Source organism: Struthio camelus, chromosome 24, assembly GCF_040807025.1.
Source record: "Struthio camelus isolate bStrCam1 chromosome 24, bStrCam1.hap1, whole genome shotgun sequence".
Lineage (NCBI taxonomy): Eukaryota > Metazoa > Chordata > Aves > Struthioniformes > Struthionidae > Struthio > Struthio camelus.
The window spans coordinates 4,119,968-4,140,560 of NC_090965.1; the positions used below are offsets into that span (position 1 = coordinate 4,119,968).

The 20,593-nt window shown below is 63.8% G+C and overlaps 1 protein-coding gene across 2 annotated transcripts; it reads right to left on the reverse strand.

Moving 5' to 3' along the window:
* Positions 1–132: 132 nt before the first annotated feature.
* On the reverse strand, positions 133–18,365 carry SORT1 (sortilin 1). 2 transcript variants are annotated; one of them, XM_068918488.1, is made up of 20 exons: positions 18,147–18,365; positions 11,700–11,759; positions 11,207–11,280; positions 10,531–10,633; positions 10,069–10,233; positions 9,729–9,802; positions 8,989–9,038; positions 8,130–8,260; positions 7,835–7,979; positions 6,314–6,469; positions 5,929–6,035; positions 5,272–5,374; positions 4,939–5,107; positions 4,479–4,669; positions 3,845–4,034; positions 3,578–3,694; positions 3,186–3,294; positions 2,790–2,896; positions 1,869–1,992; positions 133–1,728 (listed from the first exon to the last, which is right to left on the reverse strand). In XM_068918488.1, the coding sequence occupies exons 1-20, from the start codon at positions 18,363–18,365 to the stop codon at positions 1,714–1,716; spliced, it is 2,409 nt and encodes an 802-aa protein (XP_068774589.1). In that variant the 3' UTR covers positions 133–1,713. The 2 variants fall into 2 exon arrangements, with proteins under 2 accessions (XP_068774589.1, XP_068774591.1); XM_068918490.1 differs by having other exon boundaries at positions 8,130–8,257; positions 18,147–18,216.
* Between the last annotated feature and the right edge of the window lie 2,228 nt (positions 18,366–20,593).

A 20,593-nucleotide genomic window follows, 5' to 3' on the forward strand; every position in this document is an offset into this window, starting at 1 on the left:
CAGAGCATCCTTCCCCCCGCCACTGCCGTGCCAAGGCCCGTCCATCCCCGGGACCCCTCCGGCGTCACCTCCGCAAGGGGGCTGGCTCCCCCGTGCCCCCCCTGCTCCCCACACAGATCAGGTCACACAAAGTCCGTTTCGGCTTTATTTCTAACCCAAATATTGCAAATATACAGAAAAATACCAGTACAAAGTTATAACACATCCAGGTTTATTTACAGGACTCTACACCAGCCTCGGTCCCCTCCCCTGGGCCAGGCCTGGCCGCGGGCGGCCCCGCGGAGCAGCCACCGGCGGGGCGAAGGGCTATGGCTTTTAGTTACGGGGTTACGCTACGGCCCCTCCGTCCCCAGGGCCCGAGTCGCCTCGCGCAGCACAGGGACGCGGTGCCACCGAAGCCCATGCGAGAGGCAGCGCCGCGGCCGCGGGCCCACGGATGAGCCGTGGAGGCAGGCACCGTGCCGTGCAATGCCGTGCCACACCGTGCAACGCCGTGCTGGCAAGGAAGGGGGTTTTGCACAGCCGCAGAAGCACAGGCGCCTCTGCCCGACCCGCACGGGCCCTGCAGACCCCCGACCGGTTATGCCGAGAGCACAGGGATCATGATAGCGAAAGCCACGCCGTGACGGCACAGATGCAGCACGACGGCGTCGCGATAGCTGCAGCATCGCACAGGGGGCTCGAGCGGGGCCGGGGCATGCAGGGCAGGCGCCAAGGGAAGCTGCGCCCACGTCCCGGCACAGGGGACGGTGCCAATCCCCAGCCCCGGCTGGGAGCAGGGTGCAGGGCCACGCAGTGGGCGCAGCAGCCTCCCAAGCGGGGATTTCCAGTGTAAGGAGACTGTAACAGTGCTGGGACCAAAACCTGGCAGGTTCGAAGCAGTGGAGCGAAGCGGGGAGCTGCCAGCAAACAGCGACAGGGACCTACCCGCTACGTGGCGGGGGTGCTGCTCTCAGCCGGTCTCTGCAGCTCTTCCGTGGCTGCCTCCGGTCCTGCTCAGGAACGAGCCCCACCGGCCACTCGTGAAAGTATCTTCAAGCTTGAATTCGTTATTGCTGCATTTCCCTTGGCCAAGGCCAGCCCGGGAAGGGGCCGAGAGCCAGGCGGCATCGTCCGGGCGGCATCGTCCGGTGGGCACGGGGACGGCTCTCGCAGGAGCAGGGCGCCTGCAAAGCGCAGCTCAGGAGCCCGGCGAGCAGTGCCGGCGGCCCGGCTCGTATTGCTTTGGAAAAGAAAGGGGCAGCGGGGAGGGGGAGCCGCAGGAAAGCCTCTCTCCTGCCTGCTGAGACGCCGAGGCGAGATTCCCGTTAGAGCGGGGTTAGGGGCTGCTCCCCGCGGGGCGAGTTGCATCTAGTAACGCTAGCACTTAGTGAAGGGTCCTTTCACATTCCTACTTAGTTGTCCTTAAAAAACAACAGTCAAAAAAAAAAAAAAGAAAAGAAGACGACCAAAAAAAAGACCAAACCCCTGCCCCCAACGGCTGGAAAGAAATATCATTAAAATAAAGTTAAAATCCTGCGTCTGTCCCCACTCCGACCCCAGCAGCAAAGCCTCCCTCGGGACGGCAGAGCCGGTGCTGCCCGAGGCGGACGGGCCAGCAGCAGGCCAGCGAGGCCCGAGACAGGGCGGCAGCCGGTGCGGAGGGGCCTGCCTGCGAGGCTGGAGGCGCTGGGCAGCCCTGCGGCGTCCCCGGGCCACGGCGCGGCCATGCTGCTACTCCAGGAGGTCCTAGGGAGAGAAGGCAGCGTCACCCAGGGCAGGGGGGCCAGGCACCCGGCGAAGCCCCGCGTGGATCTGCAGCAGCGTGGGGCCCCCTCGGCCCCCGGCGCTCACCGCCGTGCTGGATTCAGGCCCGCGGCCACGCTCACCTCATCCGAGTCATCGTGGTACCCGCCTTTATTCGCGGGCGTGACGGGGTCCAGCACGTCGATCCCCTCCACGCCGTTGGCCTCCGCGTGCTGCTGGAGGACGGAGTAGCGATGAACCAGGAACCTGGCAGGAGCAGAGCCGGGTGAGGGACGCGCTTGGACGGCACCGCTCCGCTGGCGAGCCCGTCCTCAGCCGGTTCAGCGCCACGTCAGCCTCGGGGAGGGCGGTTTGCCGGAAGGGTGCTCGGGGACGGCTGAAGGGACCCCACTGGGAGCAGAGCTACGCTGGAGGGAGCCTCCAGCCGCAGGTGGTGAGGCCTCTGCTCCAGTCGGGGAGATGACGCCTGTCCGCGCTGCGAGGGCTGGGAAAAGCCCCCAGAGCAAGGTAGGAACCCACTTAGGCTGCGGAGCTGCACCATAGTGCGTCCTGGTCAAGCCATGGACATCCAACCAGCAGCACAAGAGGAGCAGGGAGGGCAGGGAGGCTTAAGGGACTGGTCCCCTTTCTTCAAGGAAAGGGGATTATTTTGACCCAGTTTAATCTCCGCATTCGAGGCTCAAGGGCTAGGGCAGCCACCGGGGGGGGGGGGGGGGGGGGGGGGGGACGGGACCAGCATCTCTTATCACCCCTGGAGCACGCAGATTTTTTCCTGGGTGTCTTGGAGGCAACCAGCACCTCGCTCACCAGGCCCAGCAACGCAACCGATTTCCCACCCCAGCTACTAAGGTGAGGTCAGAGGCAAAGGCAGCAGAGCAATTAGTAGCTGCCTTCATTACTGGAAAAGAGAGCAGAGGCTCAGCAAAGTAGCTACAGATCTGTGCCTAAGCGAAGCCGGTTATCCAGGATCGGGGGCCTGGGCCGGAGCAAGATGGCCAACGCAGGGCTCCCGCTTGCCTGTGCCGGAGCGAACTGAGACTCACCTGCCCCCGCACACATATTTCTTGATGAGGAGCACCCCGGCCACAGCGGTGACGAGCAGGAGGCCAACAACAGCCAGGATAATGGGAGTGGAGCTGGAGGACACTGCCTGCGGAGGGGACAAGGAACCAGTGCAGTTTTTACAGCCACGAGGTTTAAACGTTCCTCCACTAAAACATGCTCACCCAACACCCAGCTCCCAGGGTACGAAAAGCCTTTCTGCAGCACAAAACCAGGCTTGAGCAGATAATTTGCAAGAAGCTCTGGGCAGATTTAGGCAGGACAGTCCTGCAGTTCAGCAGTGACCATGGGAAGTCTACCGGCTGCACGGCGGTGGGCAGGAGACGGCCTGTGGCTTGCTGCCGTCACCTCTCCCATCCCGCACCGCTGTCACCTACCAGCTGGCTGGGGCTCAGGAAGTTGCTGGTGCATTTCTTCTTCATGTCAGTCTCTTCCCGACTTGGACTTTCCCCTCCTGAACATTTGTCTCCTGGGATCTTCCGGTACCTAGAATTGAGACGACGCCCGATTAGCCGGTGGCTCACACAGGAATTTCCCCACTCGTTTCCAGGCTCAGCCTTGACTGAGGGTGCTGGATCAGGCAGGATTTTGCCCTGCTGGGCACAGGGTGAAGGATTCCCCAGGGATTCGGTAACTGCCCCATGCCTCGCTCCAATGTTCCTCAACGTGCCTGGCTCCAGCGATGCCGAGCTGGGTTCACCTCCTGGGAGCGTCAGCCCCAGTCAAACCAACCAGCCCAGGAGGAGAAGTGGGTGATAAGATGCTTTACCCGCTGGTCTTGAGCAGCTCCTGCCTGCCGTACAGGCAGAACTCCAGGTCGTGTCCCTTCAGCTCCGGCTGCTCCACGCAGACAGACTGGTTCTCCGGGCGATAGTAGCCAAAGTCACTGTGGGCAGAAGAGCAGAGCGGGAGATCAGAACCGACTCGGAGCCCCAGAGCACGACCCACAAGAGATAGGCAGTCCTGGCCAGGCCAAGGGGGTTGTTGCTGGCACGAACTGGGGAGGGACTACGCAGCAGGTGAAGTCAAAGGCTACCAGAGAAAGTCCTCCAGGGTGCAGGGGCAGACGGACGGCTGCTTAGTCACCATGTAGTCCCGGCCGTTCTGGCACACCGAGGACTTGCGGAGGCGCCGGTACTGCTCCTTGTAGCCCAGGATGCAGCCGTCACTGGGGTCGCTGGGATCGCTGGAGTGAGCCAGCCAGATGGTGTAGTCCTTGTCCTCGCCTAGGAGGGAGAGGCCTCAGCCGTGCGATGCACGAGCAGCCTGCCTGCCCGCGCCGCTGCTGGGGTGAGCGAGCCCCGGCCCTCCCCTCCACGGTCCCGGAGACGGCACCACTGCGCTCTCGGGGAGGTGGTGACCCTCATCCCAGGGTGTCACCAGCAACCATTGGGATTGCAGAAACCTCGATGGCTCAGCCTGGTTCACGCCGTCCCTGTGGCTGGGGACTGAGGGTGACCGAGCCACGCCGAACCAGGGCACAGGAGCGTCAGGGGAGAGAAGTGCGTCCCATTACCCCTAGGTCATCCCTTCCCATGCACGGAAACCAGGGGAGCGACTCGGCTAACATCACCCAACCCAGCATCTCAGTGCAAAAGCGTCCCCCAGCCCAACACCAGCGGTCCCCAGCCCGCCTGGGCGTGAGCACTTCGTCTCCGGGAGGCACTCACAGGTCCTGCTGAGCAGCTCGCTGAAGTCGATGGTGTACGAGACCCACTTGCGGGACAGGAAGTTGCCCCGAAAACCCCAGATGCTGACATTCATGGACTTGGCTCCGGGCTCAGACGCCAGTCCGGTGAAGAAGATGGGATCCTTGGAGAAAGTGTACTTATACCAGCACTGGCCTTCGTCTGTGGAGAACCTGCCAGAAAACGGGTCGGTTGGGGACTGGAGTCAGCAAGGGGCGATTGCTCCTGAGAAACCATCCATTCCTTATGCACAGGCTGGGATGAGACCTGAAGACACATCAGATACCACACTCCTCCCCAGGGACTGAGGGGGGCGAACAGCCGCGCTGTCTGTGAGGTATCCCCCCAAAGCAACCCCCATCTCCCCTTCAGCTTCCGGGCCCCCCAAACCAGCAAGACCCCCTCACTGCCTCAAGCCAGAGTGGAACGAGTTTGTGTATACTCGATCACGTTGACGGGCTGGCTGGTGTGTTCAATGGCTACGATGAGGCCACCAGAGTCCAGGATGGCATAGTGATGTGGCCCCTCCAGCATCCGCGCCCACGTGTAGCCCCCATCATCCGAGATGTAGACATCTGGGCTCATCACCGAGATGGCTCCCCCGACGCTGCCTGGAAGGTGGGGACGGTGTTACCTGGAGGGAGGCCAACGTGGGTCCTTCGCCCTCCCCTCCCACCCGTGGGTGCCAGCGGCAAGCAGTATCCCCCAGCAGGGCCTGGCTGCGACCCACCAGCCCCAATGAGTCTCGTTCCCCCCAGCCAGTGACATTTGGTACCGTGGGCGATGATGATGCCAACGGCGTTGGGCTCGGACAGCGGCACCATGGGCACGTTCAGCTTCTGGGAGATGCTGTAGGACGCGTGGATGTGGAGGCTGCACTGCAAACGTAAGAGAAGAGCTCATCCAGGAGCGGAGGTGACGTGCGCGGGTGAAGAGGGGTGGCTGGCACAACCCTGACGGCCTGCTCAGCCCCGCACAGCCTCTCTGCAGCCAATTCCAGCAGTGGGACTGTCAGCCTAATGCAAAGCTGAGGAGCCAGACTCCCCTAATCCTTTGCCTATTAACACTCGGTGGGTGCTGGGGACAATCCAGCACCCCCAGCCTGCTCAGGGCTTCCTGCACACTCTCATGGTGCCACCCACAACCCACCCCTGGGTCACACACAGCTGGCCCTGTCCCTGCAGCACCTCTTGCTGGGGCTGCAGGATGAACCCACTTGTCCTCCAGCATCCTTGTGCCCTCCTAACACAGAGCAAAACACAAAGGTCTGTAGCCAAATCCCACCCATGGCGGGGAGAGATCAGCCCTGCAACTCAGAGCCAAGAAACTGCCATCAGCACAGGGTTACCAGTGTCTTGGCCCTGTGCCCATGAGGTGACCCCAGTCCCAAGGAGAACAGCCTTGGGGGAACAGGATTGCAAGATGGACCCACCTCTTCCTTGTTCTTCGCCGTGGAGTCGCACGTGGTGTTTTTCGGCTTTCTCAGCGGCACCCACTCGCCACCACGGTCGAAGGTGATCACTGACTGGATGGAATTGTCTGGCGGGAGGAGGGAGGAGCAGATGGGAGGCCCTGGGCTTCGGGAGGATGCTGAGCACGACATCCTCATGCTCCCTGTCACCCGTGGGCCCCTTGAGGGACGGCTGCTCCCGAGCCCTGTGCCTCCAGCCCCCGAGGCAGCTTCGGCAGGAGTCATGCTCCCCTCGCACAACCCCACAGGTCCCAGGTGTCAGTCCCAGAGGCTTTAGCCCCGTTTTGGTGCACAGAGGCGGATGGAGCCCGGATGTCCCAGCCCAGCTGCCCACACGGTTGCTCACCTTCTGAGAGGACGCTGGTGATGTAGATGCCACGCAGCGAGGTGACGTTGGTGAAGTCTGTTTCCCCACCAGTGGTGGTGTAGAGGTGCCGCTCCAAGGACTTGGAGTACACAATGCCTCGGTCATCAGAGGTGTAGATGGTGCCAAAACCCGTATCTGCAAGACAAGCAATGGGACAGAAATAACCATGGGGTCAAGCGGGAGGCAGCCTGTTGCCAGGCACCACGGCAGATGCGCAGCCTCCGTCTCTCCACCCGGAGGCTGCTAAGAGCCTGCTGCTCCGGCCACATCCCGTCACGGGCAAGCTGGAGAGCAGGGACTGGCAAGGCAGACTTGGGGTGGGCTGCAGAGAGGGGCAGCTGAGGCTCTCAGCTGACACTGGATGGAGCTGGCAGGTGCCGACTGCTCTGGTTTTGCTCTGGTCCATACCTCCATGGCTGCTGAGGACCCCCAAGACTCGGGTTCAGCTCTGGAGGCTGCTGTCACCTTTGCACAGGCGACTCTCCTCGTGTCTCCGGGCAAGCGGTGACGCTGCCTCACCTTGCAGAGACAAGTCCCCTTTCCTATGCAAACTGCTCAAAGCAGTACCCAGCACCGATCTGTCCCCACCAAACCAAAGCCGGGCAGCCAGGCTCTGCTCAGGGGAGATATTTCCTGGTGAGTTCAGGCAAGGAGGAGCAGCGCTCCCAACATTTGGGGCTGGCTCCTCACTCTAAGCCCTGACATCTCCTGTGATCTCTGGGGAGGGACCAACAGAACTGAAACGGTCACAGAGCTTCCTCCTGACACACAACGCCTTGGGGAAGGCAGAGGGTGGTGAGAAGGGCAGAGGGGTATTTGTGCTGCTTCAGCTCCCCTGGCAGGGCTGGGGTCAGCACTAAAAATGCCAGTGAATGCCCAGGGGTGTCCTGAAGCTGTTGTCTTCACCTGCAACCAGACTGTTCTTGTCCCCCAAGGCTGCAAATATCTGTCACCACAGGGTGGAGTAGGACACTCCCAGCAGGGGTGACTGTGTCCCCTTAACTCTGCCCACCTCAGACATAAGCTCTTATTTCAGTGGCACTTCCCAAGATCTTTACAGCCATGGCCTGGCCCTGGGGACCAGGACGAGGCGGCTGCAGAGGGAAGAAGAGAGAAGACACTGGCTGTTTGAATGGAGGAGTGTCCCACGGACCTCTCCCCAGCAAGGCTGAGCCTTAAGAACAAAGGCACATCAGTTCACAGCTTAGAAAGAGGAACTGAAGGAAGAGGAGAAACCCCCATTGCCTCAAAACAGATCCAGCATGGTCATGCTTTCCACACACTGCAAAGAGGAACAAGCTTTCCTATAGCTACTGCCTGCTAATTAGCAATGTCTTAACGAGAAAGTCCTTCCTGGAAGGCATAGCCCTGCCTGGGCAGGTCAGCAGAGAGCTAACGCTGCGTGGAGAGCCTGCTGCAGAGTGTGTCCCCCATGCGGAGACATTTCCAGTTGTCACCAGCATCGTCCCTGTCTCAGCCTGGCTTACCCCGGGCACTCACCTCCCGGCTCGTCCACGTGCATGAACACCAGGTCCTCGTTGGCAGCCAAGATGGAGTAAAACTGCTCATGGCCCACAGAGGGGAGCTGGGCCATATTCCAGGTCTCACCTTGGTCCAGCGAGACGTGAATGCGCCTTGTGTTACCCTAGAGAGCGAGACTGTCCTTCAGCCTCTGCTCCTCCTCGCAAGGCGAAGGAGGGCAGGGGCAGAGGGGATGTGGGAGGAGCTGCCGGTGCCCAGATGCCTGCTCCCCATGCAACCGGTGCTCCCAGGGAGGTGGGAAGAGGATGACTACCTTCTCTGTCATGACGGAGGCGAAAAGGAAGCGCCCCCCGAGGCCGAAGGAGTAGATCTTGGTGCCGATGACCTTGAAGGCTTTGCCGAAGTCAGAGGTTTTCTTTAGCTCCAGTAACCCGAGATCAGCTTCTTAAGAAGAAGGGAAGGTGGATTAAGGCCGCTACAGTGGACACACAGGGCACCACCTCTAGCTAACCTCCGCAGCCTGGTTTGGGACCTGGCCTCATCGCCCATCACCATGACCGTGTCCCAGTGACCCCCCGACGGTGTCCCAGCTCTGGCAGTTCTCAGTTGCCATTTGCTGCCACCAAGGCCTCCTGCCCATCAACCCCTACCTAAAATCTGCTGCGGGCCCAAACGTACCCAGGATCCTTCCACAAACCTCAAGCGCTGGCTGCAGGCAGCCCCAAAGCCCGCGGGAACCCGTGCTGCCCTCCATGCAGGTCTCTGCTCCCTTGTCTGGACACCCAGGGATGCCAGTGACCCACCATTGCTTCTCAGTCTCCTCTTCCCAGGTCCTATCCCACTAGCTGGCTTGTGTAGCACCATTCCTGTCCCCTACCTGCCCCGGCTTACAGAATTTCTCCCTTTAAGAAGTACCATCTGCACCGGGTGATCGGATGCCTGGGTGCATAGGCTCAGTCCCTTTGGACAGGGCTGGACAGGCTGCGGAGAGCAGGCAGATGGCCACACCAAGAGCATTTCTGCTTGAGCCGCTTCACCCTCTGCCCTATGCTCTGCAGGCTAAGGGACTGCGTAGGGAGCAGAGGGGCTTGCAGGTCTCTGCAGGGCCCTTGGCTCCCGGAGAGCACAGAGATGTGGCAGACGATTTTGGCCTGAGACAGGGAGGTACTTACTGCAGGAGCTGTTCAGGTAGGTGGTGAAGAAGATGGTGTTGTTAGCACCCCTGCGAAGAGAGCGGCGAGTCAGAGAAACACGTAGGGTACGACGCACCAGGGGGTTTGACTCACGGGAGGGACCCTCGTACAGAGCCGATTTCGTGACCTGTTATCCAGTGCGGAGGGAGCTACCACTCGCATGGAGTTAACCCTCAGACCTGGGATGGGTTGCCCTGCCCTACCACACTCACATCCCCCCGCTGGTGCTCCCCGTTACCCGGAGAGCTCCACAGACATGCTGCCAGATCACGCGATGCGCCAGAAGGGATCCCCACTGCCACTGGGGAAGCCCCAGGCGGGGGGGACTCCGGGGCAGCCGGCAGCTCTTGCTCGAGGGAGCAGCCCTGGAGGCCAGGAAGGCTGATGGGTGCTCCTGGCCTGCAAGGCAACAGGATGCTTCCCTCTAAATCAGTTGTGTTTGGACAAGACGGGTGCACGTTCCCCCGCCAGGTCAGGCTGCAACAAGGAAAGGGGGCTGGGAAGGGTGTCAAGGAAGGTGCTTTGTGCCGCAGTCTCAGCAGCTAGAAGCCACCTCTGTGGAGCCACGTGGAGGACAGCCCCGTGGGACTGCACACCAGCTGGTCGGCGCTGCCTCCCACGGCCTTGAGCAGGCAGTTTGATGTGAGACCCCCCTCCCCGCCAGCAGCCACAATCCCCCCCCTCCCCAGATCAGCCCCGGCCACTGCACAGCCACTCACCACTTGGCCAGGCAGACAGCTTTGTGGATCTCCTCCCACTTCTCCCCGAAGTCCCTGGACACCCAGAGGCCATTCTGCACGAGCCAAAACGTGCTCACTGGTCACTGCGCTCACTCGTCACTGCCTGCCATTCCTCAACAGCCTTTCCCCCACCCGTCAGGGCTGCAAACAGCCAGTCCCCAACCTTCCCCAATGGCCAAGCGCATCCTCCGGCATGGGGACAGAGCCCATTCCCCAGGACAAATGGCCACAATCTGGCTCTTCCTTGGGGAAGCAGCACCCGAGTGTGGGCTGGCTGGGCCATTCCCAACCACAGACAGCATCCCATCCCATCTCTTACGTCGGTGCTGAGCGCCAGCAGGTAGTCTGAGTTTTGAGGGTGGTACAGGATCTGCACCAAGGGGTGGAAGGGCAGGTCTGTCTGCACAAAGTTCTTGGCAAAGTCGGACGAGCGGAAAATCCTGCCGCCGCGGCTCCCTCCGGACACATCGCCCGTCAGAATGACCTGGATGCGAGGAAGGTGGGAGCTTAGTCCGCAGGCAGCACTGGCAGCTCCGGTGGGATGCCCACCCAGACGTGCCAAGAGCTCCAGAAATGCTGACGCACAGTTCTGCCCAGGGGAACGGCCGTGGCACGGCCAGAGGATAACTCCAGGAGCTCAACCTCAGCCTCGCAGCGGGCCCATACCGGAGCTGCCTCCGCCATGCCGCAGGGCAGCAGCATCCGGGGCCGCCAGGCACACAGGGACCCCAGCACAGTAAGCCCACCTGCGTGGACGCACAGCCTCGCCACCCTCTCCTACCTTTCCCGAGTTCTCCGGGCCAATAGCCATGCCAAACTCAGTCCGAATGAACGTGTTATTGATGAGGTCGGTGATGTCCTTGAAAGTCTTCCCATAGTCCTCGCTGAAAGGGAGAAAACGGCCTGGCTGTGGGTCAGCAAGGGACGCAGCACGGGGACCCAGGGCTCAGCTTATAAGTTAAAGCAGCCCACATGGCCCCCCAGGCAACAGTAGGGTGGAAACCTAGAAGTTAGGTGGGGAAACGGCTGCCCGGCTTCAACCCATCCCCTCTCCACCAGCGGTGGCATTTCCACCACGGGTACCAGTCCCCATGATCACTGCCCTCACCACAGAGGCCTCCGGGAAGCTCTGCCCTCTCCCCCGAGAAGGGATCGGAGGAGCTGAGCTGCCCCACAACAGGTTAATCCTGCCTTCGTGCGGTGATAAACCAGCGGCTCTGCTCCACAACACCCCTAGCCCTTCTGGTCCCCTCGCGGTGATCCCGACTGCCCAGGCTGGGCTGAGCTCTACCAGCCCAGCAGGGAGACAGTCGATACAGCTGCGCCAGGACCGGACGGGCTGAACGCACCACCCACCCCTGCGGTGGCTGGCAGAGAGCTGCGATTAATCACCCAGCCCTGCCAGAAACACGGGGACAGCCGGCTCCTTAACGCCCCGAGGGTGGCGCGGGACTCACCTCCGGTAGAGTTTGGACTGTCCGAAGCTCATGATCACCAGGGGCACCTGGAAAGTGGTCAGGACAAGGATAACCTGGGCAGAAAGAGCCAGCAGAGGGTTACACACAGACAATTGTATCTCATTGGATTTTTAATCCTTCCTAAAAGTTCAAGAGCCCCCCTGCGTGGGCCCCCCCTTCCCCACCCAACCCCCTGCCCCTCTCCCAGAAAGAAGGGCACTTCCCCTTGCTCAGGATCTCCATGCTCCCCTGGACTGAGTCATCACTTCGGTCCGACCAGCCCCACAGCCCTTTGGGACAGTGCCACGATGGGATCTCCCCCCACCCCGTGCCATCCCCGGTGGGAAAGGCAGCTGCTTCGGGGGTGGAGACCTGCGCGATGGTTATCTCGGGATAAGGCGCTGTGACAGCATCCGGGCGAGCAGCCGGCCCGGGAGGGAGGCCACTGCCAGCGATGCTCCGCTAAGGCCTCTCTCCCCGCCGCGGTACTTACTCCTGTGCTGTCTCCCACCCAGGAGAGCGACACCGAGCCGCTGAGATCGTCGAAGACGCACTGTGGGGAAAGAGATGGGGAAAGCGTTCAGACACCTGCATGGGGGGAGAGCAGGGCAGGGATGCAAAGTGCCCCAAAGCGCCAGGCATGCTGCTGTGCAGGGGACACCAGGATGCCAGCTACCCCTGGTCCGCTGGCTGCCTTCCCCCTCCTCTTGGCCTGGGACAGCATCCAGGAAGGTAAAGCTATCCGTGCAGCCTGTTCCCAAAGGCGCACGGTGAAAGAAGCCGGAGCCAGGGCCTGGGGCACGGCACCCGGTGCTCTGCGTGACTCAGCTCTCTCTGACCGCAGGCTGAGCGCCACCAAGCAGCTCCTGCACCCAGGGGATACCCCGACCCAGGTGACCTCCCTTCCCTGCTCAGATGCTCATCGGCCGGGAGAAAAAGCTCCTGAACCCCGTGTCCACCTGCATCCTGCAGCCAAGAGCTCCCAGCTGGCGTTTCCCCACGGGGGAAGCTCACATCCCTCCAGGCAAGGCAAAAGCCCCCCGGTCCCAGCTCGTCTCCTCTAATGTAGCCGGAGAGGAGGACAGACCTGCAGGGCAGGGCAGGGCAGCTCACTCCCAGCTCCCTCCTTCGCCAGGGCATCGAGCTGGGCTGAGCCAGGAGCCGGCCACCCCCCAGCCTTCAGTCTGTCTGTGCGTCCGTCCCAGAGCAGGCAGAGCAACTCCGGCATCCTGGCTCGCCCAGGGGTACCCACGGGGCTGGGGAGGGCGCCAGAGACTCCCTTTGTGGCACTGGGGCATACTGGTTTGGAGTGGAGCAGCGCCGGGAGCAAGCAGAGGCCTGAGAACAACAAGATCGGAGAGGGCAGCAGGGCACAGGAAGCTGCAGGGGGGCTGGAGGGATGCAGCGAGGGTCTGGAAAAGGCGGTGGGAAAGCAGGGAGGTAGGAGAGACTGACGGATACATGAAACAGGAGCAGCAGCCGGGGCCGGGAAGGGTGGTCGCGGGCGAGAGCTGCCGGCGGCCCCGGGCTCTGCAGGTCCTGCCCGAGGCGCGGGCAGACGCAGGACGAAAGCCCTGCCCAGGAAGAGAAGGAAACGAGCCCGCGGCCGAGGCTGCCCCTCTCGCCCAAGAGAAACGCTCGCGCGACGCAGGCAGTTGGGCCGGGGCCAAGCAAGCAGTGCCGCACCGGCCGGGACGAGAGCCCGCGCAGCCCCCCGGACCCCGTCCCGTGCCCTGCACCAGCGGCGGTACCGCATTCATCTCCAAGAGAGGCCTTATTAGCATCTCATTAGGAGAGAAGGGGAGGAAAAAAAAAAAAGAGAAAGAGAGGAAAGAAATGTAAATTAGCTGCTTTCATGACAGCCAAGCTGCAGGGAGAGCGGGAGCGCTGGCGGAGATTAGAGACATAAAAGCGAACATAATCTGGGCGGCCGAGCGGAGGGTCTGAGCGCCAGGAGCGGGGGGGCCCCGGCAGCCGGCGAAGCCCGCGGCGCGGCCGTCCCCCGGGGCCCCGACTTGGTTTTCTCGAGCTGCCTCCTCCGCCCGTCGCGGAAGGAAAGCCGGGGAGGCGGCTGGGCGCCCCGCGCAGCCGGCCGAGCGCTGGCGAAGCCACGGGGGCCCGTCCCGCGCGCAGGCTGAGTGCCGCGGAGGGGTTTCCCCCAGCCTCGGCCGCCAGCGTCGATCCCCGAAGCCAGAGGAGAAGCGCTCTGCCCCTTCCGCCAGCGGGACCGCGCTGCTATTAAACGGCTGTCCCCACTCCGACCTAACGGTCGAGGCGGTTTCCAGAGTGCCGAAACACCAGAGGCTCCGGGAGGGAGCAGGGTAGCAGTAAATAGTGGAAATCCCACGCCACGCGGGGCTGGGGCGGCGCGCAGAAAGCCCTGGGGAAGAGTTTTGCAGAGAGCAGGAAGGAAAAGGGCCCGGGAAGGAGCGAACCTCGCTGCAACGAGGAGCTGGGAGCTGAGCCGGACCCGACAGCTCAGAGAAAAAGAGAGCAGGGTTTTCTTTTAACCAAATTCCCAGCGTTTAGCAGATCTGCCCGTCAGCAGCCCTGGTTCAACGGATTGCAGGAGAGCAAAACCAAACGGAGCGGATAAGGCTAAACGATGCTCGGAGCAGGGGGAGCCGAGGCAGAAGGCTTTAGCGGGGGAGAGACTTCTTAGCCGGACATGGCAAAACCAGATGGAAAAATATCATTGTGCTTCGCGTATTATTAGAGATGATCTGACCCCATTAGTCACAAGGGCAGAGCTAAAAATAAAGTCCCAGGGGAGGTGAGCCGGGGCCTGCTGGCGTTGGACCTAGCGGGCCAGCGACCAGTCCAACGTCTGGTCAAACTGGGCGGCTCTCCTCCGCCGGAGGCCCCCGACAAGCGACCCTGAGAGCAGAACCGGCTCCGGCGAGCGAGGGAGGCGCGAGGATGCTGCGCCGGCTGGAAAAGCACGCTCCCGCTCCTTCCCGTGGGTTCGTGCCGTGCCTCCCCCTGGGTTTAGGGGTTTCTTCCCAGGGATCGCAAGATCTCCCTGATCGCAAAATCCCTCCCGGCAGAGCAGCGAGACCCATCGGTCCCCGCTCTCCCGCCGCGCTGGCGGGCTCTGCAGCACCGGCAGGAGCGGGCTGCGGGGAGAGGAGCAGACCCGCGCCGCAGAGAGCTCTGCTGCGTCGCAACTTGGCGCCGGCTCCCGGCGCTCGCTAACCTCGCGCGTCCCCGGGCGAGAGCAGCGGGGCGGCGCGGGGACCCTCCCAAGCCGCTCCGCGTCTCCCCGCCCGGCGGGAGAGCAGAGCGCCGTCGCTGTAACCACTGCAATGGCATCGGGGAGGGCGGGGAGCAAGAACGATGCCTCTGCACAGCTTTTGCCACCCATTTAAAACTCAATTTAGCAATAAGAGAAACACCAGGTCGCAGGCTTTTAATTATCTAGGTTGCTACGGGGAGGATGCTTGCCAGACAAAGATTTAATTGCAGACAGCGAAACGCTGAGGTCAGGCCCGAGGCGGCGGCACCTCATTAGCTCAGTGACGAAGCTGGTGACGGCGCCTGCACCCCCGGACCACGCAAACGGCACCGGGAAGCTGTTTGGCCCGTGGCCTCGCCGGCCACGACGCGTTGCCCCTCGCTGCAGAGCGAGGCAGCCCGGCACCGACGGAGCCCGCGCGCGAGCGGGGCCGGAGCCCTGCAAGCCGGGGCTCTCCTAACCCTCCTCGCCGCCTGCCAGAAACGCGGCTCCCGCGGGCAGAGCAGGCTGTCGGCAGCAAAGCGGCTGTCCCGCGCGCTGCCAGGCCGCTCTGCGGTTCGCACGGAGGTTATCCAGGCTTTCGCCGCTGACCGCAGCTCAAAACGAGCCAAATCTTGTGCTTCCGAGTCAGCAACTGCAGCAAGGAGCAACTTCCCTTCTGTGGCGCCGCTCTGGAGCATCGTCCCGTGCATCGGTCGAGGATCCTCTGAATTCAGAGGAAAGCTCTTTACCAGCCAGTCCACCAGCAGCGAGGGTGAATGAGCCTCAGAGCAGACAAGCGATCATATCCAGAAACGTCCCTGTTTCAGGATTTACTGGAGGGAGGCCACGATCTGGGGCTAAACGCTCCGTCCATGCAACGCCTCTGTTGTGCAGCGGTGCGCTGACCTGGCAGGGCTCTTGCAAGGAGGGGCCTTCCCTCCTCCTGCTTCGCGGTAGGGGGAAACTGAGGCAGCAGCTAAGCGACTTCCCTCGGTGCCCTCGCAAGGACAGAGGCGCCTCGAAACGCTGCCGCTCGAGCCAAGGCGCCCGGCTTGTTCCCAGTCCCGGCAGCTCCGCGCGCACGGCTCGGCGGCTTCGGGACGCCTCTCCCAGCGGGAACCGGGGTAAGGGACGAGCAGGGGCCGGCGCAGCCCCGGCGGCTGGGGAAGGAGGGTGCTGCGAGCCCCGCGCTCGCCCACGTTAGCTCAGGCCTGCGGAGCCGCCGGAGGAAGGAAAGGAGGAAAACGGAGAGGCCAAGCGCCGCACAAGAGGCCGCCCGATCTCGCTCCCTGCCAGGCGGCCCAGGGGCCCGTAAGGGAGCACAAGCCGCGGCTCCTTCGCCCTGCTCTCCAGCAGGCACCGGCGCCGCAGGGACAAAACCCGGCCGGTCGCAGCGAACAAACGGGCGCATTCTTCTCCCCGCTGAGACGCCGCGTTATTACCCACCGTGGACTTTCGACACAGCCTGTTTCTCCAAGACACTACGTGTCTTTTGCAGAAGCTGCGGGCGAGCGGCTGGCTCGCGGGTTAAGGGAAAGGACGAGGAGTCAGGCCAGCCTGGCCCCCTTCCCAGCCCGGCTGGGAGCAGCACTCGCGCTCGGGCTGAGCTTCGCCTCTGCGGGACGGGGCTGCCCGGGTGGCAAGGCTGCCGAGCGCCTCCGCGGCGGCGAAGGAAATCTCCCGGAGAGGCCTGGAAGAGCAGGACGGGGCAGGGAGGTTGCCAAAACAGCACCGGCCAAGCTAAACACTCGCGTGTAATCAAGCAGCCGGATCCCAGCTTTCGGCCCAGCTCAAAGCAGAGCGTCGGCCGGTAGAGCCGGGCTCCAAACCCACTTCCAACCGCCAATTAGCAACCGGCCGGGCCGGCAGAGCGGGTGCAGCCGGCGGCTGAGAGGGCAGCGGCTACAGTCGCGCGGCGCGGAGCGAGCCTGCCAGATCTCGACCCGCAGCAACGCGCGCCCGCCTCTTCCCGAGTCTGCAGACGCGGCACCTCCGGTGCAACGCAGCGACGGCGTCGGCTTAGGCAGCTCTTTGCCCCGACGGGCCCTGGCTCGGGGCTGCCCCGGCCGCTGCCCGGCCCCAAGCCCGGCACAAGCAGTCCTGCGCGGCGGCCGAGCCAAGGGGCGCTGCCAGCCAAGGGCAGCCCGTACCCGCGGCATCCTCGGCACGGTTAATGTTCAACCCGGACGCTGGCACGCGGGCAAGCCGGAGCTGCCCGCGTGGATGAGTAACACCGAGCGATCGGCAAGGGCTGAGCAGCCACGGGGCCAAACGCCGGGGACGGGCTCCTCTCTCTGCCAGCACCGGGGGCATTTCCCGGCGCCGCGGAGGAGCAGAGGAAGGACCGAAGCGGTTCTCCCGCGGGTTTTAAGGTCATCTTTGCCAGCGGGAAATAAACCGGGCAGATTAGATTTTAGGTCGGCCAAATCTGGCGACATCGCTTAATCTCTCGCCCTCGCCACTCCCAAGGGCGGCGGGGAGGCGGGGGGCGAGCGCCCCGAGCCCGCCGAGCGGGGACAGGGACGGGAACCGCTCCGTCACCCGCTTGGCAGGAAGGAGCTGCCGGTCTGTCTGTCTGTCCCCTACCTCTCCGCCGGCGCCCACGCGGCAGGGAGCTGTCAGTCTGTCCGTCCCCGCAGCGGGAGGGCAGGACGGGACCGCAGGGCGGCTGCGATCCCGGTGGGACCTCCCTCCCGGCATGCGGTGGGGGGTCAGTCTGTCTGTCTGTCCTGTCCCTGCCCAGGGCGAAGGGAGAGGGAGAGCCTCAGGCTGGCTGGTTGTCGTCCTGCCCATCAGTCAGCCTGTCCGTCCGTCCGTCCAGGCAGCGGGCGCTCGCGCTGGGGGTCTGTCCACGGGAGGTGCCTCACCACCGGCCCGCTGCCAGTACCCGCCGGAGGGTGGGCGGGCGGCTGTCTGTCCTGGCGTTGCAGGGGTGCCTCTCCACAGGTCCCCTGCCTGTCCGTCTGTCTGGCTAGCTAGCTGTCCCCTCGTCTGCCCCCATCAGTGCAACGGGGGGGGGGTCTGGGTGTCCGTCCTGGAGCACGCGCCGGTCAACCTCTGTCAGTCCGCCCTGCCCTGCCCCAGCACGGACAGGGTGACGGCGCGTCCGTCTGTCTGTCTGCCCCGGTGGGTGCGGAAGGAGGATGGGATGTCTGTCCCTCTGTCCTGCTGCTGCTGGGGATCGCCTGTCTGTGCCAGGGACTACAGGGGCCGCCTGCCTGTCCGTCTGTCCACGCCTCCCCAGGGAACCTGCCTGCCTGTCCGTCTGTCTGTCCATGCCTCCCCAACAGACCTGCCTGTCCGTCTGTCTGTCCACGCTCCCCGACGGACCTGCCTGTCCGTCTGTCTGCCCATGTCCCCTAGGGGCTGCGGGGGGGGGGGGGGGGGGACTAGGAGGGAGGGACCGCCTGTCTGTCTGTCTGTCCGTCCGTCCTGGGAGCCGGGGGGGAAGGGGTCTGTCTGTCCCTCCCCACAGCTGCGCAGACAGCCTCTGTCTGTCCGTCCGTCCCTCCCGAGACCTGTTAGCGCAGCGAGGCCTGTCTGTCCCGGTACCTGCCCGGCCGGGGGGGGGGGGGGGGAAGCTGCCGGGGGCGGGGGGCTGCCGGGGGGGGGGGTCTGACCCTGCCGGTGCCTTTCCGGGACGGGGCGGGGGGCTGCCGGGGGGGGGGGGTCTGTCCCTGCCGGGGGGTCCCGCCCGCCCCGCTCCCGGCCCCGCCCGCTCACCTGGTGCGTGTTGTTGCCGAGGGCGGCCGGGACGCCGCGCAGGCCGCCGCAGGCCTCGCCGCCCGCCGCCGCCGCCAGGCCGAGGCCGCCGCCGCCGCCGCCGATGGCGCGGGGGGGGCGCGGGGGGGCGCGGGGCGGCGGCGCGAGGCGCAGCGCCAGCCCCAGCCCCAACGCCAGCGCCAGCCCCAGCGCGCGCGGCGCTGCCCCGCGCGGCCCCATGGCGACTCCGGCCGCCGCCCGCCGCCCCGCGCCGCCGCCCGCCCCCGCCGCGCCCCGTCCGCCCGCCCCCGCCGCCCCATTGGCGGCCCCCGCCCCGCGCCCCGCCCCCCGCGCCCCGCCCCCGCCCGCTTCGCCGCCGCGGTTGGCCGCGGCCGCCGTCGCTCCCTGCCATGGCAACCGGGCGGCCCGCCTCCCCGGCGGCCCCGCCCCGCCCCCGCCTCCTGATTTGCCTCTTCGCTTGCCAATCACCGCCGAGCCACCTCTCTCCTCCTTCCGTGACTGGCTAGCTCCCCACCGTACCCCTTGCGCGACTGCCCGCTGCCCCCGCCTCCCTTCCCCACCCCGCATTCTAGTCCACCTAGACACAGCCCTCTGATTGGCGGCGACCGGGGCCGCGGAGCGATTTTCTGATTGGCCGAGGTGGCGGGGCACCCTGAGAAGGCCCGCCCCCTCGCCCATTCACAAAGTGGGGGCCGGCCCACGTGGGCGGAGCGGTTGGGGGGGGGGGGGGTGCGAGGAGCCCAGGCGTCCGGCGGGCAGACCACCCCCCCCCCCCAAAAAAAAAAAAAACGGGCCTGGCAGGGAGAGCAGGGACCCCCTGCTCCCAGAGACACCCAGGCCCCGGAGAAGCCGCCCAGTAATGGGGGGGGACCCTGGCAAGGCAGCCCCGCACAGGGATGCTCAGGCCGGGCTTCACCCGTCCCGGTTTGGGGCCCGGTTCACGGCTCTGGGGGCCACGCAGAAACAACCGGCGGCCCCAGCGCGAGGGGCTCGCGGGAGCTCGCTCGACGCCACCAGGAAACGGGGGGCCGGAGGGCGTGCGGCGCTGAGCCGGCGGGAGGAGCGAGAAAGACAAACCCGGCGAGAGGAGAAAAGCGCGGAGAGAGGTCGCGGCCTGCGGAGGGGCCGGACGCGCAGCCGGCTGCGAGGGGCGCTTCCACGAGCGGGTTTAGCGGAGGGCAGCGACCCTCTCCTCCCGCCCCGGCTCGGCTGGCTGCGCGCTAGGGCCCGGTAAGGCTTCGCCTGGCACCAGCAAGCCGACGCCGGCGCCTTCCAGGTTGCGGCCGCTGCCCTGGCGCTGACGGCGCCCGCCGCCGGGGAGAGGGCCGCTCGCCGCACCGCGGGCGGAAAGCGGCTTCCCAATAAATTAAGCGACGGATCCCTTGGCGGGAGCCCGGGAAAGGAGGCGGCTTTGGATATCTGGCCGCGATCCCGCGTGAAAGGTTCATCCTCCCGTCAAGGGTAAGCCGGGCTGTGCAAGCGAGGAGGACGCTGGGGAAGCGGGCGAGGAACCCTCTTCCCTGACGCCTGCTCTCTCGGGCCGCGCAGACAGCGCTTGAGCCTCCTGCCACACCTAAGGCCGCACAAAGTTGAGATCAAAACGCACTTGGGAAAGTTCCTGACTTCTTTGCTACTCGCCCTCCAGGCCTTCATCCTTCCTCATTTGCAAAAAGAGGGTTTTCTTCTTACTGCTGTGTCATTCTTTTACTTTTTTTTTTTTTTTTTGCCCTGAAAAGGGAAAATCTGTGAGCTTGATGCATGAAAGACCTAAGGGAAGACACCTTTGTGACAAGCTGCCTGGGTGGCATCGTTCAACCGATAAAGAGAGCGGAGGCAGGTATCAACCACCCGCACGGGAGGTGCGTGCGCCCAGCTCTGTTACGCTCAGATCCTCTCTTGCGTTCGGACTGCCTGCAAAGAGCTCCGGCTTTTTTCCTTTCCCTCAATGGAGCCAAGACGGATCAGATATAAGGAACACAAAGCCTTGATTTTTCAGAGGAACCAGCTACCATGTGATGCTGCCACCAGCAAACCATGTGATTAGGGAAAGACATAAAGGACTATTTTCTGCTGGAGTGCCATGCTGGGAAGAATTAGCTTTTTGTGTTTTCTAGGACAGAAACAAGCCTAGAAAGAGCACTACCTCCGGGAACAGCAGGTTTCTTCATGTGCCAGGGTTTGCAGAACAGCTGGAAACGCTCCTCGGCTTCCCTTCCAAAGGAGAAGCAAGAGAACATGACCTAGCTTTGAGTGAATGTAAAGGCTTAAAATACTAAAGATAAAGGGTACTTATTTCTTCCACATACACAGTAGCTGGTACCAGTGTGAGCTGCATTTACTGGATGAGTTTATTAGGGCAACACATGGAGCAGCAGCCCCAATACCATCTCTGGCATGCCAAACATTCAAGGTAAGTGACCTCCACCCTGGACTTTCCCTCCTCACTT